The sequence below is a fragment of the Cyprinodon tularosa genome, unplaced genomic scaffold, assembly GCF_016077235.1.
Source record: "Cyprinodon tularosa strain WSP-4 unplaced genomic scaffold, ASM1607723v1 ctg336, whole genome shotgun sequence".
Classification (NCBI taxonomy): Eukaryota; Metazoa; Chordata; class Actinopteri; order Cyprinodontiformes; family Cyprinodontidae; genus Cyprinodon; species Cyprinodon tularosa.
Genome location: NW_024039048.1, coordinates 760,476 through 787,623, shown reverse-complemented (window position 1 = coordinate 787,623; position 27,148 = coordinate 760,476). Strand labels below are relative to the sequence as shown.

General features: G+C 40.0%; 3 protein-coding genes across 7 annotated transcripts; 1 reads left to right on the top strand and 2 right to left on the bottom strand.

The window, feature by feature from the left end:
- The first annotated feature begins 318 nt into the window (after positions 1–318).
- Positions 319–14,164, top strand: scyl2 (SCY1 like pseudokinase 2). Of its 2 annotated transcripts, XM_038294178.1 has the most exons (19): positions 319–473; positions 5,390–5,586; positions 5,703–5,860; positions 6,046–6,190; positions 6,768–6,917; positions 7,005–7,226; positions 7,309–7,425; positions 7,517–7,642; positions 7,774–7,950; positions 8,414–8,425; positions 8,629–8,751; positions 9,314–9,427; positions 9,513–9,645; positions 9,723–9,841; positions 9,928–10,028; positions 10,124–10,193; positions 10,283–10,363; positions 10,850–10,972; positions 11,056–14,164. In XM_038294178.1, the coding sequence occupies exons 2-19, from the start codon at positions 5,410–5,412 to the stop codon at positions 11,674–11,676; spliced, it is 2,769 nt and encodes a 922-aa protein (XP_038150106.1). In that variant the 5' UTR covers positions 319–473; positions 5,390–5,409; the 3' UTR covers positions 11,677–14,164. The 2 variants fall into 2 exon arrangements, with proteins under 2 accessions (XP_038150106.1, XP_038150107.1); XM_038294179.1 differs by lacking the exon at positions 8,414–8,425.
- Positions 14,165–14,187: 23 nt separating this feature from the next.
- On the bottom strand, positions 14,188–20,962 carry LOC119789338. 2 transcript variants are annotated; one of them, XM_038294180.1, is made up of 11 exons: positions 20,902–20,962; positions 20,509–20,638; positions 20,270–20,414; positions 19,673–19,793; positions 19,513–19,591; positions 19,307–19,421; positions 15,535–15,640; positions 15,380–15,461; positions 15,211–15,274; positions 14,991–15,105; positions 14,188–14,892 (listed from the first exon to the last, which is right to left on the bottom strand). In XM_038294180.1, coding segments are annotated over exons 1-11 (1,020 nt in total). In that variant the 5' UTR covers positions 20,903–20,962; the 3' UTR covers positions 14,188–14,830. The 2 variants fall into 2 exon arrangements, with proteins under 2 accessions (XP_038150108.1, XP_038150109.1); XM_038294181.1 differs by having other exon boundaries at positions 19,307–19,418.
- A 1,646-nt stretch (positions 20,963–22,608) lies between these two features.
- On the bottom strand, positions 22,609–26,518 carry LOC119789364 (zinc finger CCCH-type antiviral protein 1-like). 3 transcript variants are annotated; one of them, XM_038294228.1, is made up of 8 exons: positions 26,492–26,518; positions 26,081–26,210; positions 25,842–25,986; positions 24,106–24,226; positions 23,931–24,009; positions 23,696–23,798; positions 23,483–23,603; positions 22,609–23,345 (listed from the first exon to the last, which is right to left on the bottom strand). In XM_038294228.1, the coding sequence occupies exons 1-8, from the start codon at positions 26,493–26,495 to the stop codon at positions 23,284–23,286; spliced, it is 765 nt and encodes a 254-aa protein (XP_038150156.1). In that variant the 5' UTR covers positions 26,496–26,518; the 3' UTR covers positions 22,609–23,283. The 3 variants fall into 3 exon arrangements, with proteins under 3 accessions (XP_038150156.1, XP_038150155.1, XP_038150154.1); XM_038294227.1 differs by lacking the exon at positions 26,492–26,518 and having other exon boundaries at positions 25,842–25,947; positions 26,081–26,481; XM_038294226.1 differs by lacking the exon at positions 26,492–26,518 and having other exon boundaries at positions 26,081–26,479.
- Positions 26,519–27,148: the final 630 nt, after the last annotated feature.

The window sequence follows — 27,148 nt, the reverse complement described above, 5'->3', positions numbered from 1 at the left end:
TTAATTTGTTGAAGAAAAAAAAAAAGAAAAGGAAGAAGTTGAATATTTTAATTTCTCAACAACTCTTATTACTTTTCGTTTTTGTTTTGAAGTTTTAATTAAACAAGTGTTATTTTTTTATTTTTTCAAAATAAACTCAGATTTTTTTTTTTAGTACCAATACATAACTTATCAGAAAATTATAGTTCCATATTTTCCATTAGTGCATCTAAAACCGTTTTTTAAAGTTTTTATGACAATAAAACTTGTTTTTCTAGAGCCTCGGAAAATGTGACGTATGATCACCTGACGCAACTGAAAAAAAAGAAAAAACCCGGAACTAAGCTGCCGTTTTCCTAGCATGCTAAGCTAACTCATTTCGTATGCTGCTGGAAGGCGACATGGGGGCTGTATTTCACAGCCTTTAGTGATCGTAGCGGTGCATGCTAATAATTCTAATCAGACTGAAATCTGAGAGTTTCCTTTTTATTACGGTAAGTAGTTCGGGGATTTTAAACGGGCTATTTTTTAATAAAACATTGTTGTAACGCCGCTGTCTACTTGCGCAAAACTGGTGGCTAGTTTGATAGCTTGAGTATATCTCCCAGCAAAATACCTTTTATTTTGTGATAGCACTACATAAGCTTAATGTCAGTTAAATGATCATATCGTATATTAGATGTTTGTCTCAAAAATATATTTATTTGCTTGGAAAAAATGCCATTGTTCGACCAGTATTAACGTTTGCATTCAGGCTACAAAAAGACGGCTTACTTTGCTAACCCCCAAAACACTTCACTATCTGACCTGCCTGTTGAAGTAAAACTAAGTGAAACCTTCTCTTTTTCAACTTGACGCCTAAAAATATGCTTGAAGTTATGAGTCGTTTATCTACGTCATGTTTTCAACCGTTTTATTAATGTTTGACGTGTCTTGCCAGGAAGTGTCTGCAGGTGGTTGCCCTTTAAAATGGTCATCTTATTCATTAGCGCGTGCGTTTCCACAGAGGTTCAATTCCCCTTTAAGATCACTTGAGGACATTAGTTTATACATATAAATTACTCCAATTCAAGTGCCTGGAAAATCATCAGTCTTATTACTGTTTTTCGGTCCGTTTTTCGGCCTCATCAGATCCCAATACCAATTATTATTTATTTTGTGTGAAGGTAAATGTCAAGTTTGAAAGATGAAAACACTAAAATTTTAAAGGCAACCTTATATGATTAATAAAATAGGTTTGCAGCCAAACAGACATTTTATTTGTAGCTCTGTAACACAAATTTCTCATCAGTGTTATCTTTATGTGTAAGAAGATGCTGTCCTCTCTCTCTCTCTTTTTTTTTTTTTTAGACAGCTAAATATGTTTTTAATGGAACAGGTGTAAATGCTTTTTTCCCCCTTTTTTTAAGCCAGCTGACCCAACAGTGTGCAGGGACATGAGAGGCAGTGCCCTTGTTGGTATATGTTTAAAACGTAGAACCCAAAATTTCAGACACTGATGCTTCTTTTGGCTTCTCATCAAAATGACTTCAAACCATAGGAACATTATCTCAGAAAAAATAGCAACTTTGAGACTCTTAGCTTTTTAATAATAATAATAATGAATTTTATTTATCATGCACTTTACATTTGATTTCAAATCTCAAAGTGCTACAAAACAAGTTTAAAAGACCATAACATTAAAAACAGAGTAAAAAGACAGTCATTAAAATCAATACATTAAAAGGCATACGTAGCCTATTAAAAAAAAATCTAAAATCAACAATTGTAGGAATTTCTAAAAAGGAAAGTTTTTAGTCCTTTCTTAAAACAATCCACCGTCTGTGGGGCCCTAAGGTGGTCTGGGAGGGCATTCCACAGACGGGGAGCTGCAGCTTCGAAGGCCCTGTCGCCCATTGTTTTTAGCCGTGTCCTGGGTGGGGCCAGACGGTGCTGTTGGCCTGACCGGGTCCGGGAAAAGGTGTGTGGTGTGAGCAGTTCAGTGAGATACATGGGGGCCGCACCGTGCACACAGTGATGGGTGTGCAGAAGAATCTTGTACTCTATACGGGCGTGAATGGGCAGCCAGTGTAAAGTGTGAAGGATGGGAGTGATGTGCTGGTGTTTCCTCACCCTCATCAGGACCCTGGCAGCGCTGTTCTGTACATACTGGAGCTTCTGAAGGCTCCTGCCAGAGATCCCGACGAGGAGAGCGTTGCAGTAATCCAGCCTGGAGGAGACGAAGGCGTGGACGAGCTTCTCTGCAGCAGGGAGGGATAGGGAGGGACGGAGTTTAGAGATATTACGGAGGTGAAAGAAGGTCGTTTTGCAGATGGAGGTGACATGATTGTCAAAGGAGAGGTGGGGGTCAAGCTTGACCCCAAGGCTTGTAACAGAGGGAGAGAGGGGAATGGTATGACCACAGAATGAAACAGAGGTGAGAGGAGAGGAACGGAGTTGATGAGGAGTACCAGTTTGGATGGCCTCTGTTTTTGAGGCATTAAGCTGCAGGAAGTTTTGATTCATCCACGCCTTTATATCCTCCAGGCAGGAGCTGAGGCGGGTGACAGAGTTGGCGGGGGAGCTGGGAGGAGTCATTTTAATGTAAAGTTGTGTGTCGTCAGCATAGCAATGGAAGTTGACCCCATGCCTGCCGACGACACAACTAAGGGGGAGCATGTAGATGGTGAACAGGGTAGGGCCGAGCACGGAGCCCTGGGGGACCCCACAGGTGACAGTGTGAGGTCTGGATTTTGCCTCCCCCAGGGCCACGTACTCGGTCCTGTCAGTGAGGTAGGAGTGAAACCAGTGGAGGGCAGTGCCAGAGAGACCAATGAAATGCTGGAGGCGGTGGAGGAGGATGTGGTGATCTACTGTGTCAAACGCAGCAGACAGGTCAAGAAGAATGAGGAGGGACGTGAAACCGGAATCAGAGGCCATCAGCAGATCGCTGGTGACTCTGATGAGAGCTGTTTCTGTGCTGTGGGAGGGGCGAAAACCAGATTGGAATTTTTCATACAGATTATTGCATTTAAGGTGGTTGTGGAGCTGGGTGGAAACAACTTTTTCTAGGAGTTTGGAGATGAATGGGAGGTTTGAAATGGGTCTGTAGTTTGACAGAGGTTCAGGGTCCAAGGTGGTTTTTTTTAGGAGGGGTTTAATGAGGGCAGTTTTAAGGGTAGATGGGACGGTACCCGTTTCCAGGGAACTGGCTATTATTTTGGTTATGAGATGACTAATGGATTGATGGTGAGTTTTGAGCAGAGGGGATGGGAGGGGATCTAAAGAGCAGGTGGATGATTTAGATTTGCGGATGATGTTCTCGACCTCCTGCTGCGTTGGCAAAGAGAAGTGTGATAGGAGTTGTGTGGGAGATGTCTCAGGGGTATCAATAGTGGTGCTGTTTGAAGGTGAAAGTGAAGAGCGGATGCTGTCTATTTTTGATATGAAGAAGTCCAGAAACCGGTTGCAGTTTATATCTGTGTGGTTGTAGAATGAGGAGACCTGTGGTTTGAGAATATGGCTGATTGTGGAAAAGAGTTTTCTGGAATTACCTGGTTTATTGTTGATGAGCGAGGAGTAGTAATTGGACCTGGCCTTGGAGAGGGCTGTTGCATAATTTCTGCGATGTTCCCGGTAGGCCAATTTATGCACCGTCAGGCCAGATGTTTTATATGCCCGCTCCAGGACATGGCCAGACCTCTTCATTTGCCTTAGCTCTTTGGTGAACCAAGGAGCGGAACGTGTGAATGTGACAGTCCGGGTTATTACAGGAGCATGAGTATCCTGGATGGAGTTGAGGCTTGTGTTGTAGAAGTCCATTAAGTCACTGGCTGATGAGAGTGGAGAGGGGGAAAGATGCTGAAGATGTGAGCTGAAGGATGAGGAATCAATGTTTTTGATGTTTCTGAAAGTGATATGGCGTTTTGGTTTGGTGAAAAAGGTTATTGGGAGTCTAAATGTTACTGCCAGGTGATCTGAGACACCAACATCGTATATGTTGATGCTGGTGAGTGGAAGGGAGTCAGTTATAACAAGGTCCAGAGTATGCCCTTTGCTGTGGGTGGGGCCATCTGTCAGCTGTTGAAGATTTAGACAGTCCAAAACCTGTTTGAATTCGGCAGCTAGACGGGAAGTGTGTGAGTCCATGTGTATATTGAGATCACCAATTACAAGAATATTTGAGTGTGCTGTGCAGAGAGAGATTAGGAACTGATGAATGTCAGAAATGAAAGTTGGTTGTGGTTTAGGGGGGCGATATATGACAGCTACTGTAGCAGAGAAAGGATTATTGCATTTAAAAACAAGGCTTTCAAAGGAGGAAGCACCGGGTACAGACAGGAGGGACACTGCAAAGTAGCTGCGAAATAAAACAGCAAGGCCCCCACCCCGCCCAGTTGTGCGGGCTTTGTCCAGGTATGAGTACCCTTGTGGGCAGGCCTCATTCAGGGTGCTGTAGACACCGGGCTGTTGCCAAGTCTCTGTGAGGCAGAGAATGTCTATTTCTTTGTCCAGAATGTGATCGTGGATGAATCCGGATTTCTTTGACAGTGACTGCACATTAAGCTGTTCCATTGTGATGTGGGAATTTGAGTCCAGTTTATGCAGAGAGCGGAGAACGCTGAAATCCACTCCAGGTCTTCCAGTTCGCCGGTCCAACTCAGCCATATCTGAGGAAGGCATAGCGGCGCTCAGATGACGCAGATGGTGACGTACCTGTTGCGCGACAGGACGTGATGCCGACCAGAAGGATGCGATGGAGCTGTGGTCACCGCGTTTGGACATTACAAGGCGGCGCCCGGATCCCCGGTGGATGTAACGGGGTCGACGTGGAAGATCCAATGGAGCTCTGTTGATGTTGAGAATCCGAAGTGGTTGTATCGTGGTGTCGATGGGCAACAAGTGGCGTGATGGTGTGCCGGTGCTAACAGTTAGCCAGGATCCAGGTGAGCAGCGGTGGAAAAAAGCCATACCCAGAAGGATGATCCACAGCTTCAACAGAGGTGGTGTTCCATTCACAGACCTCCGCTGGAAGGCGGAGGCACTGGAAGATAAAGATTAAACTTTCTATACCTGGATCACAGATATTGTGGTGCCAGAACATTCTTATGGAGCAGTTTACCTTTTGAAGAACTAGACTGGACACTGTAAAAATAAAAAGGTGTTTCTTTGCAAACATAATGTTGTGCGGTCGGACTTACCTCGACTCACTGTGTTAATTATTTCGGCTCTGTTTTGGAAATGAACCTTAATGCAGGTGGGCGCTTTGATGTGCAAATTCTGTTGCAGGTGCCTTAGAGTCCTTGTCTCATGAATTGTGGAGCTTTTTATTTGACAAAAGCAGCACAGCTGTCTCTATCTGGCGTCCCCCTCTGTGTGCGGACTGTTTAAATTGCTTATCTGACTCAGTGTTTACCATGTTTTACCTCAGCTGCCGGGTCCAGTCTCACCATGGAGTCGATGCTGAACAAATTGAAAAGCACCGTCACTAAAGTGACGGCGGATGTCACCAGCGCTGTTATGGGCAACCCGGTGACACGGGAATTCGAGGTTGGCCGACATATTGCCAGTGGAGGTCCCGGTTTATGCTGGAGGATCTATAACGGCACCAAGAAGTCCACCAAACAGGTTTGCATGGGATTACAACCCCTTGAGCGCCAAGTCTCTTTGTCTAGATTAATGTTTGACTGTCTGCACATATCTCCACAGCTGCTTCTAATCTCAGTTTTTATGTGTCTCTCTAGGAAGTTGCAGTGTTTGTGTTTGATAAGAAGATGATCGACAAGTATCAGAAATTTGAGAAGGACCAGATCATCGATTCCTTAAAAAGAGGGGTGCAACAGCTGACTAGACTGCGTCACCCGCGCCTCCTGACTGTGCAGCATCCTCTGGAAGAGTCCCGGTGATTACCACAGACAATGATGCATTCACTCTGTATTGTTATCAAGGACAAACAAAATGAGTCACAGCTGTAAAAGTATTGCAGAACAAAGCCATTTATCTGGCTGTGTGTTTATTGTATAATTGATTGTTTTAAGGTCGACTAGAATTAAACCTTTTTTTTTTTTTTTTTTGTCTGGCCTCCAGAGACTGCTTGGCATTCTGCACAGAACCAGTGTTTGCTAGTCTGTCCAACGTGTTGGGCCAGTGGGACAACCTGCCCAGCCCTGTGCCCAAAGACATCAAAGAATACAAACTATATGATGTGGAGACCAAATATGGCTTACTGCAGGTGAGACGGAACGATTAAGGTCAATACTGATTAATTAAGCTGTCATGATTAACTAGACCAGGATTTTTTATGCCCTTTTAAATTCCAGAATGTTATTTTTATTTGGGCAATAAATTTAAACACAGGGCTTTATCACTGATGATTTATTGAGTGGATTTTATCTGGGCTCCAATCAGCTGCTCAGTTTCAGAACCCTCAATTTTCTCCCATGGATCTAAGTATTTGTAAGCTGTGATGCAGAAAACCAGTAAAACCAGATCAATTACAAGCCTCACCTTTTTTCTGTCATTAATGTGACCCTGTTTGACAGGCTGGAATGCCCGGCCATTCTCTCCTAAGCAGTATCCTTTCAGTTTAGCTTATATTCATCAAGATAACTTGGCCCCTCCTTCATGTTGGCTGCATTCTTCAATAGAAGCTTTATTATTTCTTGTTCTAGGGTTAATATTTCACCTGTACCTAATCCAGTTCACTTCCTTTATAGATTTATTCAACTTTTTTACATGATATTGTGTTGGATTTTTCTCCTGGTTAATGAAAACCAATCAGCTTAGTCTCGTTTATTTTGTCCCCTCAGATGTCGGAGGGTTTGTCATTTCTTCACAGCGGGGTTAAGATGGTTCATGGTAACTTATGTCCAGAGAATATTATCCTGAATAAGAGCGGCGCCTGGAAGATCATGGGCTTTGACTTTAGCATATCTTCAAACAACCCAGCAGACGCAGAGGTTCCTTTTATTTTGTTAAAAGTTGTATAATTTATTCATTTATTACCTCCTCGTTTTAATTTACATCCTGTTTTGTTTTGCTTTCAGTCAAAGTACACGTGTAAAGAGTGGGAGCCCACCCTTCCACCCCTCTGCCTCCCTAACCCTGAATACCTGGCCCCTGAGTACATCTTGTCAGTCAGCTGCGACTCGGCCTCAGACATGTACTCTCTCGGCGTTGTAATGCATGCCGTTTTCAACGATGGCAAACCTGTAATCCAAGTCAACAAGCACGATATTTTTAAGAGTTTCAGCAGACAGCTGGATCAGGTGAGTGCAGCTCAGATTATAAAGGCCTGTGTGTTTGTTTTATTTTTCTGTATTTGTTTTAACATAACTGTTAAATCTGTAGCTGAGCAATATGAGTCCATCCCTGCTCAGTAAGGTTCCAGAGGAGGTGCGGGAACACGTCAAGATGTTGCTCAGTGTCTCTCCGAATGTTCGTCCTGATGCAGACCAGATGACAAAGGTTTGCTCTTCTAGTCGATAAAGATGATTAAAAATTGGATCACTTCTGATTTTCTTGTCTGACAGGTTCCATGTGTTTCCTTCTAATATAGATTCCATTTTTTGACGATGTTGGGGCCGTAACATTGCAGTACTTTGATACCCTCTTCCAAAGGGACAACCTGCAGAAATCTCAGTTCTACAAAGGGTTACCCAAAGTGCTGCCAAAGCTACCTAAGGTAAACCGGTTTTATAGAACTGTGGAGTAAACCTGGTACAGATTTAAAAGGAATGATTGAATCTGTAACAGATCAAAGCTGGATTTTCTCTATTCTCTTGAACCCATATCTTTTTTTCTTCCCCCCTCCAGAGAGTTGTTGTGTACCGCATATTGCCTGCGTTGACCTCAGAGTTTGTCAACCCAGACATGGTTCCGTTCGTGTTGCCCAATGTGCTGCTGATTGCAGAGGAGTGCACCAAGGAGGAGTATGTTCGCCTCATCCTGCCTGACCTCTCGCCTGTTTTTAAGCAGCAGGAGCCTCTCCAGGTAAAAGCAATCAAAGGCGTGGGTGATGCTCTGCATGGATTTAAACTACTGGTTATTCATGTTTCCTATAATATCTGGAAGAATCAGACGGAAGTGTTTTAGAGCTCTGGAACAGTAAAAAAATGGATTGGAAAATTGATCTCTTGCATAAAAGTCATTGGTCCATCTATTTAAAGCCTTACTGCTGTAGAAATATCTGCCAAATATTTATAAAATTTAGGATTTCCATTAAACATGTCATAAAAACAGCTTGAACTCTGGAAGTTTTAGTTTGCAAAACTGGCAATTTGATATAAAAATATGTTTAAATGGTTTAAAAATTAAGTTTTCTCTGATTTTTCCTCAAGAAACTCGAGAGATGATATGCATGTTTTAAAACTGTAACCTGACTAAATGGCCTGCTGCTTTGGGTGAACTGTCCTTTTTAAATCATATCTCTATTTTTCTTTCCATGCCTCTTCAGGCTAGTAATATGGTGAGTGTTCTTCCTGTGGTGACATGTCCAGTCATATCAGCTAAAGCTAGACTTTGCTACATCTTTAGCACTAACATCTGAACTAAGCGCACTGAAATCATATCCCGTGGTCACATCTAACTATTCTCATACTCCTCAGTTTGAGACAGACTGCTGTTGTGTGGATTTTCACCCTTGGTTTCCTGACTGTTGGTTCTGCTCAGATCCTCCTAATATTCCTGCAAAAGATGGACCTGCTTCTGACGAAGACGCCAGCAGACGATATCAAGAACAGCGTTCTTCCCATGGTCTACAGGGCTGTGGAAGCTTCCTCAGTACAGATCCAGGTAGGGAAAGGAAACCTTTTTTGGGTTTACAGTTATATCTAAAAAACAAATTATATATGTTGGGATACTTTATTGCTTTAATTGTTTGATTCAAAAAGTGAAGTACAAGTACTATAATTAGATTGGTCTATATTTGTTAATTTCATTATGTTTTCATACGCCTCCTATTCACTAAACTTTCCTTGTTTGCAACACTCTTGAAATGGGCAGACTTTGTATTAGTCTGAATGTTCATAGTAACTGAATTGTGGGTCATAAGCAGGAAGCCATAGCGCATATTATATACGGTACAATTTTTTTGTTTCTTTTTTTTGGCTGAATTGTTGAAGTAAAAACTTTTTTTCCTGTAATTAGATCATGTCTGTATTTGCATCTTAGGACAGAGGCTGTTTGAAAAAATTTGGTCACTGTTCCAAATATGCTGTCTTGCTTTGAAGTTCATTCTATAAGAACCTGTCTCTATATTTCCTTGGCCTTATCTTGAGAGAACGAGGAGTTCAGATGCTGTACTTGTCATCGTAAAAGGGTTGGAATTTATAACATCTTATTCTTGGCTGAGCAGGAGCTGTGCTTGAACATCATCCCAACATTTGCCAACCTAATAGACTACCCATCCATGAAGAATTCTCTCATCCCGCGCATCAAATCAGCCTGCCTACAGACGTCCTCTCTCGCTGTGAGTTATCCACATGCAGCTTCCTTCTGAGTCCTCGTTGGTTTTTGTTTTCTTTAAGCTGACTAATCTACCTCCTATGTTCTAGGTGCGAGTAAACTCCCTGGTGTGTCTGGGAAAGATTTTGGAGTATCTGGATAAGTGGTATGTCATCGACGAGATCCTTCCCTTCCTGCAACAGATCCCCTCTAGAGAACCAGCTGTACTGATGGGCATTTTAGGTAAACAAACAAGAACAAACCTCACCCTTTCTGACAAAAATGATGGATGTTAATTAAATAATTCCCTGTTATTTTAGGAATCTATAAATGCACGTTCACCCACAAGAAGCTTGGCATCCCTAAAGAGCACCTCGCCACAAAGAGTTTACCTCACCTGGTCTCCCTTAGTATAGATAATAACCTCAATCTAAATCAGGTACAAAGCTGATATAAACATGGATGCATTTTTATAAAAGTGGTATTTATTTTTCTACTAACCTTTCTGCTTTTTTTCCCTCTTAGTTTAATTCTTTTATGTTGGTAATCCGAGATATGCTGAACCGCATGGAGGCTGAACACAAAACCAAACTGGAGCAGCTGCATATCATGCAGGAGCAGCACAGGTTCCTTTACATTTAAAGCAGTGATTAATAGTAATTTTCGTAATATTTATTTGATGGGATTTTAATTTAGCTTTTATCTCGATTTTCCACAACAGAAGTCTAAACATCACAAATCCAGGGAACTCAACCGAAGAGACTAAAAGCCCCCCCACCTCTGCAAACCAGGTAATGAGATGTTTACGTTTAAAACGCTGAAATGTCAGTAAGAAACTGCAGCAGTGTGGGGTTCATGCTGATTATCTTCTTCTTGTTAGATTGACGACATATTTGGCAGCACGAGTGTTAATGGGAAAGAAAATGGATCTGCAACAACAGCGACGTCGCAGCCTAATAGGGTAAACATGTGACTTTGAAATTCATTACAGCTTCCTCTACGCTTACTGACAGTTATAAAAACCTTCAACAAAACGTAACATTTATTAAAGTATCATAATGTCACACTGAGCGACGCACCAACTAAAAAAAAAACATTAGAGACGTTTTTTGAAAGGTCAGTGTCTCCACTATTATTGGCTCTCCTTGTATTTTAAATGTCATGCATTCAATTTATGCAATCCTATAATATGTCTGACCTGTTGAAAAGTCTGAAAAACACTAGATTACTATTTTGAATGGCCCTTGTGAGAAAGGAAAGGTTCAAAAAAAGAAAAAGCCAGACTGATCATTAAAACCATCAATACAATATTCAGCACAAAGTTTAATTTCCTTCATTTTTCAACAAAGCTTCTGCTGCAGTAAAAGCTTTTTAAAACTTTAACATGGATGACGACAGATATAAGGGGTGCTGAATGTGATCCAGATACTTCCCGTGTCTCCTTCAGGTATCTCTGACGCTAGAGGAGAAACAAAGATTAGCCAAGGAGCAGGAGCAGGCAGCTAAACTGAGGAGCCAGCAGCCTTTAGCGCCTCAGGCCATCAAGCCAGCTACCTCTAGCAGCTCAAAGGTGAGACCGGAATCACTTTCCCAAACAAAGAACACAGATTTACCAGAACGTCTTGGGATTTAATTCTCCTCTCTCCATCACAGACTAAAGATCTGACCAGCAGCCTGCTCAACAACATGACATCACTAAACAGCCTGTCTTTAGGAAGCTCAGTGAGACCTCCTCCAGTTCAAGGCACCACCATGGCTGCCTTCCCCTCCTCTGGTCCTATGGTGGGTCCAGTCTCTAATGGATTCAACCCAAGCATGGGTTTCCAAACAGCAGGCCTTGGGATGGGGATGCGACCTTCAGGCCCCGGCCTCTATGGAGGAATGGCGGCCACCACCAGTGCTCCAAACTTCGGGGCCCTTTCGCAGAATCAAGGACCATCTGGGCTGACGAACAGAGCGCCTAACATGTCAGCCCTGGACAACTTGTTTACAGCCAACAAGCCCAAAGTCCCTCTCAACCAAATAGGTTCCCAGGCTGCATCTGGAGGCAGCACCCCCTGGGTGAGTCAGTTTGGTCCGGGTCAGAACGCACAGACTCAGATGCAGGGCGCGGCGGTAGGGATGGGAGGGATGCCCGCCGGGTTTGGGATGCAGGCAAATCCTTTTTTCAGCCCGCAGAACTTTTCTCAACCAGGCGCCGCCCCGAGTATGAACCCCAGCGGAGTCAAACAGAGCGCATCCGTCAACAACGATCTGCAGGACTTATTCGGTTGAAAAAGAGGTGAAGAAGGACCACTAATGAAGTATATTCTTTCAAAGACTGTAGAGAGAAGAGCTTTGGATTATCACGGATCAGGACACTGTATGACTGTGGAGCACATTCAGAGGTGTTTTGTATTTTTAATCTCGTCTAATTTAACGTCTCGTGCTGAAGTTCTGCTGGAAAATGAAAGCTGTACCAACAGTTGGGTGTGGGTACTGCTACTTTTACGTTTCGGTCTTTCAGTGCTGGGGGGTTTCCTACTGTTTTTCTACTTTCCCAGACAAATATATTGGGTCAGGAGGAGTCTGATCTCAGATCATTCTTGAATATCCTAGAGAAAGGAGAGTATTTTACCTAAAGAACAACATATTTTCATTTTCATACCTTCGATATATAAAGGATCTGCAGTTTTAGATGCAGTCCTTCCTCACTTCACCTGTTATGTTTATTTAACGATCAACTCAACAATCTTGGGGGTCATTCTTTCTTAATGTGACCAAACTCGCCTCCATTCCTTCAGTCAGCCTCCGTTTGCTACCATTTCATTAGCTTTGCAGGTAATTATTGTAGTTTCTATTATTGGAGAGTGAGACTCCCTTCTGGGCGGGATCTGTGTGGAAGAGCTGTTACTGCTGTGTTTTAGGGAATCCCAACGCTTAAGGCAGTTTGAAAAAACATATGTGCATATTTTGTGCCTTACAATGGTATAAGTCTGCAGCTCAGCAATGGTAGGGATAGTCCAGGGCGAAATACACTTAGCTTAACTATTTTTTGAATAAAATACCATTATTCCTTGTATAAACACAAAGAAAGCAGAAAGTTATGTTACTGTTGGTGAAAAGAGGAACATCAATGATTCCTACTGCTGCTAGAAGGAGCTTTTGGTTGGTTGTGAGTGGAGTAATTGGTATTAAACAGGTAAAAACAAATGATTAGAGTTGACATTTGGAAGATTTGATGCCTTGCATTAGAGATCAGAGATGTTAGTATTGTTCAATTAACAATCTACATAAATAATTCCATAGAATTTAAACCCCTACAATATGTTAGAGGAAAAAAAACAGGGATTTTGCTTCACTTGTTGGGTTTTAGTTCCTTCTAGTCTTGATTTATGAAGCTCTAATTACCAATATACACCTCACAATGTCTCTACATTATGTAAAAGTTGGCATTCCTTTCAAAATCTTTAGAATCCCTCCTTTTCATCATCTCAGTGATATTAAAGAAAAGTGTTTTCTTTCCCTCAGTAAAAACGTCTTTACTGAGTGTTTTATCGCCACATCCTGGAAGCTGGGAGATGATTTAATGGTTAGATTAGCAGTTTCCTCTTAGCAGCTGATTTCTCTGTGAGTTGCTGTAACATTTATTGATTATTTAATTAACGCATAGGTTTTTCCACAAATGTCGAGTAGACACCAAAACTCGCAACAGGAAAAGTGTAGCAGTCTACTTCAACCAGCTGACCGGGAGTGCTCAGCAACAAGTGGGGGTGGGACATTGTTGCTTAATCTATACAACTGGAAAAACCTCCTTTTGTTCCTCGCTCTAGCATTACTTCCATTGGCTTCAGGAACAACATAATGGAGGATTTTATTGATTTATTGAAGCTGTAATCTTTTTTATGTATGGACATATCCTGATGGGCTAACCGGCCCATTCCTACATAAGGATATTCTTCCAATGTGTTTGACTTGCTTTGTAACATTTCACTGATATCAATGATCAGTGATTAGATATTGACCAGTTGATATTTCCACACCATCTCTGCTCAGAAACCACATGGACCGCATCAGCATCCAAGGCTTTATCTTCCTAATCTGTCGCATCTCAGCCTGTTGATCATGTGTGTTAGTATAAAGTGTAAAGCAAAGCTCCATTAGGGCCTTTAGATTATTTCTCTTTTGTGATTCTGGGTAAGAGGCCTTAGATGAGTTGAGTGCAATAATCCTTTCCGGTTCTTAAAGGGTACAAATTGTCTGAACCAGCTTTTGTTGCGTCTGCAACTTTCTCTGCTGACCTGCAATAACATCACTGTCCTGATAGGTTTTTATTAACGACTGGATATTTAATGTATATTCACTCTGAATTAAACTTTTTTTTGTATTTTAGATGCACCTTGCTCACAATGGTTCTGCTGATTGTGCTTTAAAATAAACTTCTCTTTAGGTTTTGTTCATTTCCACATCAATGCGTTTCAACCAGTTTTTGCTAATCTGATGTAATTATCAGTTTTATTTTCCAAACTGTAGCAGAGCCCCCAAAGTGAACAGAAATGAACTTTGACTATCTGTAAATTACTGCTGTCCTGTTTGTGAAGTGTGATGTTTGTTTTTGTTCAGTTGCTGCTTTCTGAAGGTCTGTACATATATAAAAACATACAATCTAATCTATTCTCAAATGATGGTTACTGTTTTTGTCATTTTTAAAAATTTGATTAGCATTTCTTGTAGGTTAATAACAGATAAAATAAAATAAAAATGGATTTTAATAAAAAGTAAACTGCAAAGAGAATAGTTTTTTGTTTATGGCAGATTTATTAAAGATGTTTGAGGTTATTAAAAATACAAAACATGCAAATGTTACTTCTATCTGTAGCATCATCAATGTTTACCCAAGAACCCAGTTTAGTTAAATAACATGATGCTTATTAGCAAAACGTAGAGCTATTTTACAGGAGCAATGGGTCTAATCCATATCAGACTGTCTAGATTACAGGTTGTTTTCAATAAAAAAAAACTTTAGAGCTACAGACTTAGAACAAATATGATGTTTTTCAGCTTCTAGATATCTAAAACAATAACAAAGCCATGAAGCTACCCCCCTACTTGCTCCTTTTCTTATTCAGTCTCAATTTTTATCTACATCTTCAGCATTTTATCCTTAAAATAACCAAGATCTGCAAGAAACTGAATGTATTTTTTACACTTTAAAATCAGGTTATAGTACAAACCATTAGAAATTGACATAAACCTTAAGAGCCCTTTTAAAATATACATTTATAACAAATGTGCAGAAAGTAAACCTGAAAACCTTAAAGTTGATGGGAAGCATATTAGCATCTCAACTCCATTAATGCTTGCATTCCTGTAAACGCTTCAATCAAGTCAAAGCAGCTTATAATGATATGTGCAAAGATTTTTCCTCCCTCCAAACAGGTCGTCCCGGTCACTGGAGGACTCGTTTCACTGACCTGATGGTGTTTGTGGACAGGTTCCTCTGAGTCATGGCTGCAACAGGACAAGGGGATAACAAATCCTGTTCACATATCTAAAACATTAAGCTGTTATCTTACATATCCAATGTGGAAATCTTATTTTCTGCTCACCTGACAGGTTGAGCTCATAACTAAATCTGGCGGTGTTAAAAAGCATGGTGGCTGATGGGTTCTGCTGGTACTGGAGTTCGATCTCTGCACTTGTAATGGTGCACTGACCAAAATTCTGCATGGCAACAGAAACGGGTTACAGTATAAACTAAATGTAATGTTTTAGTCTTTTTCTTGCTGTCCTTTAGCAGCACATGTTGCTCATCAGTAAAAGTCTTACTTTGGAATAATCTTTCCATATCCCATCGATATCTTTAAACTGCCAACGAACATTTGTGCCTAAACTAAAGAAGACAAAGCAATGAATCAAAGGATAAAAGACGTATTTCAATTGAATTATACAGATCAGCCATTTTAGTGAATGCATTTTAAACTTTTTATTTACTTACCTGCTGCTTCTCTGAGCACTATCATCTGGACTCCTCCTCACGCTTCTTTTTGTCCCGATATTATTATTAACTTGAAACATACCTGCAATGAATGTCGCTTTAAAGACACTTCATACTACATAGAGGGAATGACTGAAAAAGAAATGTTGCATTACTTGCTAAATCCAGCGTGTATGAGTAATGTCTGATGTGGAACTGGATCTGGCCCTGTGGGTTCTGCTGGTATTGTTTCTCGATGGCACTGCTGTCAAGTGAACATATCTGCAAACATGCAAATAGAAATTATGTCTCATTCACTGCATCAAAATAAATACAATTTGAAGAAATATGTCTTTTTTGATGATGAAACCACAAACTTCCTATTTTATTTAGATTTTTTTTAATAGACAAAAGCAACAGCCCTAATCTAGGTGGAAGGAAAATGAAACTTTTATTTTTTTTTTACATATATATATATATATATATATATATATAAAAAATCTGCATTTATATTCAGTCCTTATTTCTTGGATGATCCTAAATAAAATTCTAGTAAAGACTTAGCAGGTTCTCTTTATTTCATCCTCTGCAAATTAAAATAGTATAGCACAACTTAACTTACACTTTTTAAAAATCTTAAAAACATAAGATTTTCCTGTCACTTAACTTATTTTTACTACCAGTTTATCTCATAAAATGTCTACCAAATTCGTTATTTACATTTACTTCAGTAACTTTTCTAATGTACTTTTAGAAGCTGTTTTACTGTACCATACTTTTTGCTTTTATTTGAGTGAAATGCTGTATTAGTAATATATATTGCTACTCTAACAAAATATTTGGCTACTCAATCCAGAGTTAGTAACCTGAATAAATTACCACAAGTTTGCTTTAAACGGTAATTCTCCAGACGACAAAGTTAAATTTCATGTCAAAATTAGAGTTCATTTTTTCATAAATTATAAGTTTTATGGTAAAAAGATAGGTTTGGCAAATCACTTGCAATTAATAACATTATTTGTTTTAATTAATTATAGACTTCAAATACCAGGATCTGGTCTGATTGCATAATTTCAAATAGTAAATCAAATGTTATGAGCTACTCAGTACTAGACTAGCCCTTTTACCAAATACTTTTGTACTCTTAGGGCCGGATTTATCAAAGGTTTGCGTGTATTAAAACGTGAGCTATTTCACTGCGCACGCTAAAAAATGTACAAACTGATCTATCAACAGCGTGCTAAAAGGATTTGGTCTTTAAAACGTGCTAAATAGCGTCTCTTATCCATTTAGTACTTTTTCTGCAATGAATATTCAATATAGGGCGTTTACACGCAAAAGTGCGTCTTGTGGGAGGAGAACATGTAAATATATTAATTTAGCACTCGCAAAGTGATTTATCAAACCTGAAAGCAATTTTGCTAACGGTATCTGACTCTATATTTAACACGTTTCAAAAGAAGGTGCAAATGGTCTGTATGCGGAATTGCGCACACATGGCAGCGGTTATTGTCGCAAGAAGGAGACATGGAAATGAAGCAAGGAGACGCAGAGAACGCATTTTTTCACTCCGTGTGAATATTTTTGGAATGAACGAGGAAACGATCATCAAAACATATCGTTTATCCAGCATTGCCATTTTGGAGCTGTTGGGGGAACTCCGAATGGATTTGGAGCCAGCCACAAGGAGTACCCACGCAATACCAGATATCACGAAACTCCTTGCAACGTTGCACTTTTTTGCATCTGGGTCATTCCAGCGTACGGTTGCAGCGAGAGCTGGGATCTCCCAATCTGTCCGACGTTCTAAATGCCATGTCGCCCTGACGCCCTACCGGAGAACCCCGACACCCTGCGCCTGTGGAGCAACATGCCAATGCAGTCATCTTATCCACAGTCACTTCTTGTGAGCCATTTGTTATGTGCATTTTTCTACAGGCCGATACAAAACACCTGTTTTTTTTTTTTTTTTGTTTGTTTGTTTTTTTATTACTGCGGTGAAGTAGAAATTCAGCCACATACCACCTTAGGGAATAAAGGTTGCCAAAGTTTATATATATATATATATATATATATATATATATATATATATATATATATATATATATATATATATATATATATATATATACACTATATTGCCAAAAGTATTTGCTCACCCATCCAAATTATTGGAATCAGGTGTTCCAATCACTTCCATGGCCACAGGTGTATAAATTCAAGCACCTAGGCATGCAGACTGTTTTTACAAACATTTGTGAAAGAATGGGTCGCTCTCAGGAGCTCAGTGAATTCCAGCGTGGAACTGTGATAGGATGCCACCTGTGCAACAAATCCAGTCGTGAAATTTCCTCGCTCCTAAATATTCCACAGTCAACTGTCAGCTGTATTATAAGAAAATGGAAGTGTTTGGGAACGACAGCAACTCAGCCACGAAGTGGTAGGCCACGTAAACTGACGGAGCGGGGTCAGCGGATGCTGACGCGCATAGTGCGAAGAGGTCGCCAACTTTCTGCAGAGTCAATCACTACAGACCTCCAAACTTCATGTGGCCTTCAGATTAGCTCAAGAACAGTGCGCAGAGAGCTTCATGGAATGGGTTTCCATGGTCGAGCAGCTGCATCCAAGCCATACATCACCAAGTGCAATGCAAAGCGTCGGATGCGGTGGTGTAAAGCACGCCGCCACTGGACTCTAGAGCACTGGAGACGCGTTCTCTGGAGTGACGAATCGCGCTTCTCCATCTGGCAATCTGATGGACGGGTCTGGGTTTGGCGGTTGCCAGGAGAACGGTACTTGTCTGACTGCATTGTGCCAAGTGTAAAGTTTGGTGGAGGGGGGATTATGGTGTGGGGTTGTTTTTCAGGAGCTGGGCTTGGCCCCTTAGTTCCAGTGAAAGGAACTCTGAATGCTTCAGCATACCAAGACATTTTGGACAATTCCATGCTCCCAACTTTGTGGGAACAGTTTGGAGCTGGCCCCTTCCTCTTCCAACATGACTGTGCACCAGTGCACAAAGCAAGGTCCATAAAGACATGGATGACAGAGTCTGGTGTGGATGAACTTGACTGGCCTGCACAGAGTCCTGACCTCAACCCGATAGAACACCTTTGGGATGAATTAGAGCGGAGACTGAGAGCCAGGCCTTCTCGTCCAACATCAGTGTGCGACCTCACAAATGCGCTTCTGGAAGAATGGTCAAAAATTCCCATAAACACACTCCTAAACCTTGTGGACAGCCTTCCCAGAAGAGTTGAAGCTGTTCTAGCTGCAAAGGGTGGACCGACGTCATATTGAACCCTATGGATTAGGAACGGGATGTCACTTAAGCTCATATGTGAGTCAAGGCAGGTGAGCAAATACTTTTGGCAATATAGTGTATATATATATATATATATATATATATATATATATATATATATATATATATATATTTCTTTTTTTTGGAGGGGGTGGTGTCACTGTAAGATTTAAATTTCTTAATGCACTAGTTTGCACAAACTACAAACCACAAAACGCGCAAAACCATCATTTAAATAGGGCGTCTCCAACAGTTTTGCACCTGCCACCAGTTACGCAATCGCTCTTGTTAAATCACCCGCAAACCATGGTTCAGCCCCTCGCGCAAAATTCCACTTTGCGAGCGCAAATTACTGCACGCAAAATTGGATCTTGATAAATCCGGCCCTTACTTGGGTACAATATTTGGGTACTTTGCCCAACTCTCAATAAAATACATAAAACACAATAAATAGCTGCAGCTGTGATGAGACTTTTTTTCCTCAATTTGACTACAAGATGTCACTGTTGAGTCTCGCTGATTATAAAGAAGAATGAATATAACATTACATCATGATTATACTTTAAAACTAAAAGCATAAATAAAAGGCTGGTTTTATAGTTGAGCTCTGTTAGATAGTAAAGTATTTAGCTTATTGCTGTACTCACATGCGCCTGGTATTCTGTCCATTGTCCTTCATCTCCCATGAATTCCCACTTAAAGCTTTGGTTATGGAGGAGGGGTTGTGAAACCAGAGGCAGGGGTGGGGATGAGTTAATGCTGCTGCGACAAGAAGTGGAGTGTTTGGAAAGTTTGATTTACTTTACAGAATAATCAGTGAACTAAGGTTTATTTAAAAAAGGAAATTTCATACCTAACTTTGCTTAAAGTAAACTTAGGTCTCCTGCGCACGTTTCTGCGTAAGCCAGTGGTTTGGTTGGTTTGTGTCATGGCTGCAAATTTATAAACCTTTAGTGACATTTAAATACATCTATGTAGGATGTTATCTAGTAGCTCTCATTAATACCACCTACTGGAAAAGTCCAGGGAATAAGTAATCTGGCCGACGCTGAATTGAAGGACTCCCTGAGGATTCTGAGTGAAATGTGTCTCAATGTCTTTGCTGCTGATTGATGATGAGGACATGTTTGAGCTCTGATGATGAGAAGGAAAATGGTGGGGAGGGAGGGGGTGGGGGGTAGTTAAGTCAAATACAAAGGAAAAGAAATCAAAATTGTGAATTAATATCAATTCAGAAGAAAGAGTAATAGTCACTTGTGAATATTTTTTTTATTACAAATGTCTTTTTAAAATGGGGGAGCAGTAGATTACTGGAAATGATTAATCTCCGAGAATTCACTGAGCACCTTGATTTTCTGTTAAACCTTTAAAATATTCTGCTGTTTGAAAGATTTTGTGATGCAAAGCACTCTAACAAATTTTTCTGGCTCTATGATCTGATTCTGGGTCATTGCATCTTATAGCACCAGCTTTATTGGGGCATAAGGGGTTTTTCCATGTGTTCTGTCACCTGTAACTGCAAGAACAGATTGATATTTTACGTAGTCCTTCTGCCCATACACTTCTTCGTCCCTGTAAAGTAAGCATATAATATTTACAATGTTTCTCACCTGTGATCCATATTCACGCCACAGGTTATCGTCTCTGAAGTACCAGCCGATGTCCTCAGTCTGACCTTGAGGAAAAAAGCTCAGTCTCTGCACCCTAAGTGCTGCGTTATCAGTTTTCAGCTCATCGAAGTCTATAAAAACCTTCCTATGAATGGAGAGATGATGCATTTTAGTATATTTTCTATGTTCCTTGTTAACGAATGGTCAAACCTATTTTGTGTGAATATGAAAATACAAACCCTAAGCTTGTGTTGATGGTGATTCCCTTTGCTCCGGCCTGACAGTAGTGAGTCTCAATCACATGATCGTTCTCTATTTTCAGCCACTGATTGCCATTCAACAGCTGCCACTCATAATGATTCCCACTCACTGAGAAACACAGAGATTGTGAACTTATTGTGCGTTAATATAATCTTTCTTAACAAATCTATAGATAAATAGAAACATATTTCATTGTATAACTCTGAGCCTTTGGGGCTGTTCCTTTACAACCTAACAGGCAAATTCTGGTTCTCAGACTAAAGATACAAGACAAAATAATTACATAAATAAAGCAAGAGGGGAGTTTAAGCACAAACAGGATTTCACCAGACATTTTAAAATAATAATAAAACGTGAAATAACTTACTTACTTTTGCTCAAACCTTCAACCAGCTACGCTGTATAACCAGTTTCACTTTCTTTTCTCTTTCCTCATAACAGAAACCAGTGATGAGTGCAGAGGGAGGGGCAAAAACGTTTCTCTTAGTGGTTCTTGATAAGATCTCTTGCAAGAGTAGCTTTATGGATGTTGTATGTGGAAAAACATCATAGGTAGAAGAAATAAATGCTTGAAATCACAAGTCTGCTTTTAACTCATTTAAATATAAATGGTTCATGTTGTCACAAACATAAGAAAGGTTTTATAAACCTCAAACTTAATTAAAAAAAATCCATTAAGGCCTGGTTTGGGTATAGGAAGTTGTTATAATAAACACTGCCTGGCCAAAAAAAAAGTCGCCACCAAAAAAAAGGTCATTCACTGTAATATTTTGTTGGACCGCCTTTAGCTTTGATTACGGTACGCATTCGCTGTGGCATTGTTTCGACAAGCTTCTGCAATGTCAAAAGATTTATTTCCATCCAGTGATGCATTAATTTTTCACCAAGATCTTGCATTGATGATGGTAGAGTCTGACTGCTGCGCAAAGCCCTCTCTAGCACAGTCTGGACTCTGTGGTGGCCAATCCATGTGTGAAAATGATGTGTCATACTCCCTGAACCAGTCTTTCACAATTTGAGCCTGATGAATCCTGGCATTGTCATCTTGGAATATGCCTGTGCCATCAGGGAAGAAAAAGTCCATTAATGGAATAACCTGGTCATTCAGTATATTCAGGTAGTCAGTTGACCTCATTCTTTGATCACATACTGTTGCTAAAACTAGACCTGAGCAACTGCAGCAACCCCAGATCATAACCCCGCCCCCACAGGCTTGTACAGTAGGCACTAGACATGGTGGGTGCATCACTTCACCTGCCTCTCTTCTTACCCTGATTCGCCCATCACTCTGGAACAGGATAAATCTGGACTCATCAGACCACATGACCTTCTTCCATTGCTCCACTGTCCAATCTTTATGCTCCCTAGCAAATTGAAGCCTTTTTTTCCGGTTAGCCTCACTGATTAGTGGTTTTCTTACGGCTACACAGCTGTTCAGTCCCAATCCCTTGAGTTCCCTTCGCCTTGTGCGTGTGGAAATGCTCTTACTTTCAGTATTAAACATAGCCCTGAGTTCTATTGTTGTTTATCTTCGATTTGATCTCACCACACGTTTAAGTGATCGCTGCTGATCACAATCATTCAAGATTTTTTTCCAGCCACATTTCTTCCTTGAAGATGATGGTTCCCCACTATCCTTCCAGTTTTTAATAATGCGTTGGACAGTTCTTAACCCAATTTTAGTAGTTTCTACAATCTCTTTACATGTTGACCCTTCTCAAACAGATTAACATCTTTTCCATGACCACGGGATGTGTCTTTCGACAAGGTTGTTTAGGAAATGAGAAGAAAGTCATTGCACCAGTTGGGGTTAAATAACTTTAACCAGCTGAAAGATAATCGCCGATGCAGTAATTATCCAATAGGAGGCTCGTACCTATTTGCTTAGTTGAATCCAGGTGGCGACTTTTATGTTGGCCAGGCAGTGTATATTTCTTAATAAGAACTCCCAAATATGGCCAAGTGAAATATAACACCAACAAAAAAACTCATCTACGGAGGGATTTTTGATTTCTTATCTTTAATTCGGAACAACTGAACATCACACAAACCTTAACAGGTACAGAAGTTGTCTTTGCCTAGCTATACACAGGATTTACAGCAAATAAAGTGCCTCATACTTATAATTAATGAAGAATAACACAAATTTGATATGTTGTGTATTTTCACCTCTTCTTCAGTTCCCGGTTAAAGCTGGAGAAGGATTCATACCACAGACTATAATCAGATCAGCACCAGGTTGAACACTTTACATCAACAGAAAAAGTAAGACAGGAAAATAATAGCAGCACAATGGGAAGATATGTAAATAGGAAACAGATCGACACCTAAAATGAGCAACAAATGTGTATTTTATTTTTAAATCAGCATTTATATACACAAATATCTTTACTGCATCAACAGAATCAGCAGGCACATAATAAAATCACATCCTATTTCCTATTATACCACTAGCATTTTCTTTTTTCTTTAACACACCAACAAAAAATGTATTTGCAGACGATTTCCTTACCGTACAGAAAACTAACATGCTAAGATCCAAAGCATAGTGCATTATTCTCAGGCTGATTTCCTGTATCTACTTATTAACCTTAATGAGATTTAATTTTATTGAACAGACAATTACATTTTCTCTTTTGAGTCATATATTAGAGCCGTAAATGCTGCATGATGTAAAGCATAAACACCCTCACACTTCCAAAATGAAGGCACTAACTCAGTGTCAAACAGTTCTGTGGCTCCAGCTTTAATGCTCAAACCAGCATTCGTCTGATCCTACGTGTATAATTAGTGGTTTGGTTTATTTGAATCATGGCTGAAAAGAAAAAAAGAAGATGAAAATTTTTTTATTAAATTGAGTTTTTTTTTGATTGAGCATTTTGAAATGTTCCTCTCATTATTTTAACTCTCAAATTGTAATAATTTAATCAAAAAATAATATGAAAACCTCACATGCAAAGTCCAGCTTGTAGGGGTATCCATTTACTGTGAATGTGATGCAGTCTGTGGGGTTTTGCTGGTACTTCCTCTCAATCTCATTACTGTTGAGGGAGCACTCGGTCAAAGTGCCATACTGTTGAGAAAAAAAACCATACATGTTGCAATCAACCAGAAAAGAAAAATGTCTGAGATCAAATGTGGCCACATAACATGAACTCTGCTGACCCTGTGTTTAAACTTATACCAAGCCCCACTGTGCCCTTCAAACTGCCACTGTGGTTGGGAGCCCAAGGAAAGCATCTGGAGAGCAGAGCCTAACTGGACGGCTCTGAAACCATAACATTTGGACTCAGTCACAACATTTAAAGGAGGAAAAACTTTCCTCGATTAGCTTGAAAATAAAATCCTTTAAAATCATACGTCGTTATTAAAAATTAGGCCTTGGAACGACATTTCTCACCCAACATCGTTCAAGGTGAATTTTGGTCGCCTGCGCACGTCTCTGCATGAACCAGTGGCAAGGTTGATTTGGGTCATAGCTGTTTATTCAAACACCTTTGGTTACAGTGCAAAAATGCAAAATGTTGACTTAATTGTAAGGAAATAGCTCCCAGAAATTCATTAATAGCACATACTGTAAAAATCCAGTGAATAAGTAGTGAGGCCAATGGTGAATTGAATGGTTCCCCGGGGGTTCTGAGAGAAATGCATCTCAATGTCTTTGCTGTGGATGGATGTTGATGACATGTTTGAGCTCTGAAGATTAGAAGGAAGAAAATATTCAGTTTAGGAGGGGAAGGAGGAGTAAAAATAATCTACTATAAACACAATAAAATAAATCTATTAAGCATGAAAACATATCCCACATCGGTAGATAACGTTGGACGCTCAACTATAGTCGCTTTTGCCTTTGTAAAATAAAGAAATAGAAATGGTCAAAAGTATTAAAACAAATCTTCTATTACATAATTCTGCTATTATTAAACTACTGAAAAAACTATAATGATCAATTTCCCTATTTTTTCCCCTCTTAGAGTTCATAATATTTGAATTATAATGTCTAGTCAATTCAAATATTTTGTGATACACTTGAGTAAGATTCTTTAAGCTGTTTGATCACATTCTGGCCCAGGGCATCATGGAGCCTCAGCTTTACTTAGGCATGAGAGGTTTTTTCATGCGTCTATTCTTATATAAGGCAAGAGTCACCTGGAGTTTTTTTTTCCTTTTCTTTTTTTTTTTGAGAGGTTAACTTCACTGTAAGTAGTAGCAGGATTAATATGGTCCCTCTCTTTTTTAGCAAAGTAAACAGAGCTGTGGATAAAAAAAAATCAGCACATAACTAGAAATCTAAATTTTTGTAGCGTATTGATTTTATGCAGTTGTTTGCTTTGGCATTATTGTGCAAGTAGGGATATTATTAAAGCAAAATGTTTCCAATTCTGGGATATTTTTCCATACTAAACCAGAATTCCAGAACTCTTAAAACGTTTCATGGGACTGTCCCATTAGCATGCATAAACTTTTTGAAGGGCAAGGGTGGAAAGAAAAAAAAATTTTGGACACATATATTGTGTCCCCTCTTTAAAGTGCTCTTGGCTCCCAAGGCTGTCAAGGGGGCATTTTAGCACACTTTTTGGCTCCCAAGGGGGCACTGTTGCACACGTTTTGGCTCCCAAGGGGCACTTTAGCACACGTTTTGGTTTCATAGGGGGCATTTTAGCACACATTTTGGCTCCCAAGGTGCACTATTGCACATGTTTGGTTCTCAGGGGAGCACTATAGCCCACATTTAGCTCCCAAGGGGCACTATTACACACGTTTTGGTTCCCAAGGGTGCGCTATGGCATACGTTTTGGGGCACTTGCTTCTAAGGGGGCACTTTAGCACACGTTTTGTCTCTTTGGGAACCCACACGTTTGGGTTCCCAAGGGGGCAGTTTAGTGCACGTTTTGGTTCCCAAGGGGGCAGTTAAGCACACGTTTTGGTTCCCAAGGGGGCACTTTAGCACACGTTTTGGCTCCCAAGGGGCACTTTAGCACACATTTTTGCTCCCAAGGGGGCACTATAGCACCCGTTTTGGCTCCCAAGGGGGCACTATAGCACCCGTTTTGGTTCCCATGGGGCACTATAGCACTCGTTTTGGCTCCCAAGGGGGCACTAAAGCACTCGTTTTGGCTCCCAAGGGGCCCTGTAGCACACATTTTGACTCCCCCTATTTTGGCATTTTTAGATCTGTTAAACATTTTATATGAAAAAAACTTTCTGCTGAGATAACAACACAAAGTTGTAAAAACAACCAGAATATCTTAGTTGCAGCCAAGTCCTTGGGGAAAATGTACAGACCTGGAAGCTTTACACCGTTTCTCACCTGTGATCCATATTCACACCATAGGTCATCATCTCTGTAGTACCAGGCGATGTCCTCAGCCTGTCCTTGAGGAACGAAGCTCAGTCTCCGCACCTTCAGTGCTGCGCTATCAGTTTTAAGCTCATCAAAGTCTATAAAAACCTTGCTATGATTGACAGATGATGCATTTCAGTACATTTTATATCTTTCTTGTAAATAAACAGTCAAACTCATTTTCCATGCAGTGGGAAACTACAAACCCTATGCTTGTGTTGATGGTGATTCCCTTTGCTCCAGGCTGGCAGTAGTGAGTTTCGATGACATGATCATTCTCTATTTTTAGCCACTGACCTCCAACCATCAGCTGCCACAAATAATTGTTTCCACTCACTGAGAAACAGGGATTTTGACATTTAAATGCATGTATCAATAGAAAAAGAGGTGAAACCATTTAGCTGAACATAACTTCTTAAGGATTTCTTTCTATATCATTAAACTTTTGGAGCTGTTCCTTTTGAACCTAACAGCCAAATTCTAACCTCTAACAACTCAGACACTCAACATGATCTGCGATGAATAAGCTACAATAATTAAGCAGGAGGAAAGTTTAAGGACAAAAATGATTTCACGTCATTTTTGAATAATGATAAAAGAAGAAAAGGCTCACTTACTCATGCTACTCTTTAGCCATGTGATCACATCAGTGAACAAATGGTTTCACTTTTTATCTTTCACCTCAAGACATAAAGCAATAAAAGTTTGGTGGGAGGGGCAATAAGGCCCTTTATTATTTCTGCTGTACTGTTTGCACATATAACATTCTATTAAGAGTGGCTATCTTTTCAAAATGTAAAGTAATTTGTGGAAATAAATGTTTTGGAGGAACTAAAAATATATTTAAGATTGGGCTCATAATTTTGAATCAAAATGTATATTTTTAAATGTGTGTTTTCTTGGCCCATTGGACAATAAAAAGCTTCAACGTAAAGCTTTTATTACCTATGAGCGGGAAATCATCACAATAAACAAGAAAAAAAAGGCTGTAAATCATAAGTCCTTATGGTCTAACTAACTTTTGCATCTTTTTCTCTTACACCAGCTACCTTTGTTTCCTCTTGCATCACAGTTCCAGGCACATAATAAAGACGAGTTTTATTATTTTACATGGAGCTACACATAGACAAACATATAACTGACATTTAATATTGCAAATATATAATGTGTAATAATAGTATAAGGATACGTTTTTTTTTTGCAGAGGAACAGAACCCTAACAAATGTAAAGTGACAACAGTTTAAATTTATAGTTAAATAGTATTTGCATGTGT

What these genes read in the sequence shown, in the direction of transcription:
- LOC119789338 (XM_038294180.1), bottom strand. An exon ending in GGACAGAATACCAGGCGCAT is followed by an intron (nt 15,641 to 19,306) that starts GTGAGTACAGCA and finishes GCATGTTTGCAG; the next exon opens with ATATGTTCACTTGACAGCAG. An exon ending in ATACACGCTGGATTTAGCAA is followed by an intron (nt 15,462 to 15,534) that starts GTAATGCAACAT and finishes CATTCATTGCAG; the next exon opens with GTATGTTTCAAGTTAATAAT.
- scyl2 (XM_038294178.1), top strand. Translation starts at nt 5,410, where the DNA reads ATGGAGTCGATGCTGAACAAATTGAAAAGCACCGTCACTAAAGTGACG. An exon ending in CCAAATATGGCTTACTGCAG is followed by an intron (nt 6,191 to 6,767) that starts GTGAGACGGAAC and finishes TTGTCCCCTCAG; the next exon opens with ATGTCGGAGGGTTTGTCATT. An exon ending in TGCTGCCAAAGCTACCTAAG is followed by an intron (nt 7,643 to 7,773) that starts GTAAACCGGTTT and finishes TCCCCCCTCCAG; the next exon opens with AGAGTTGTTGTGTACCGCAT.
- LOC119789364 (XM_038294226.1), bottom strand. Translation starts at nt 26,271, where the DNA reads ATGGTTTCACCTCTTTTTCTATTGATACATGCATTTAAATGTCAAAAT. An exon ending in GGTGTGAATATGGATCACAG is followed by an intron (nt 24,227 to 25,841) that starts GTGAGAAACGGT and finishes TCTAATCTTCAG; the next exon opens with AGCTCAAACATGTCATCAAC. An exon ending in TTCACCTTGAACGATGTTGG is followed by an intron (nt 23,799 to 23,930) that starts GTGAGAAATGTC and finishes TTATGGTTTCAG; the next exon opens with AGCCGTCCAGTTAGGCTCTG.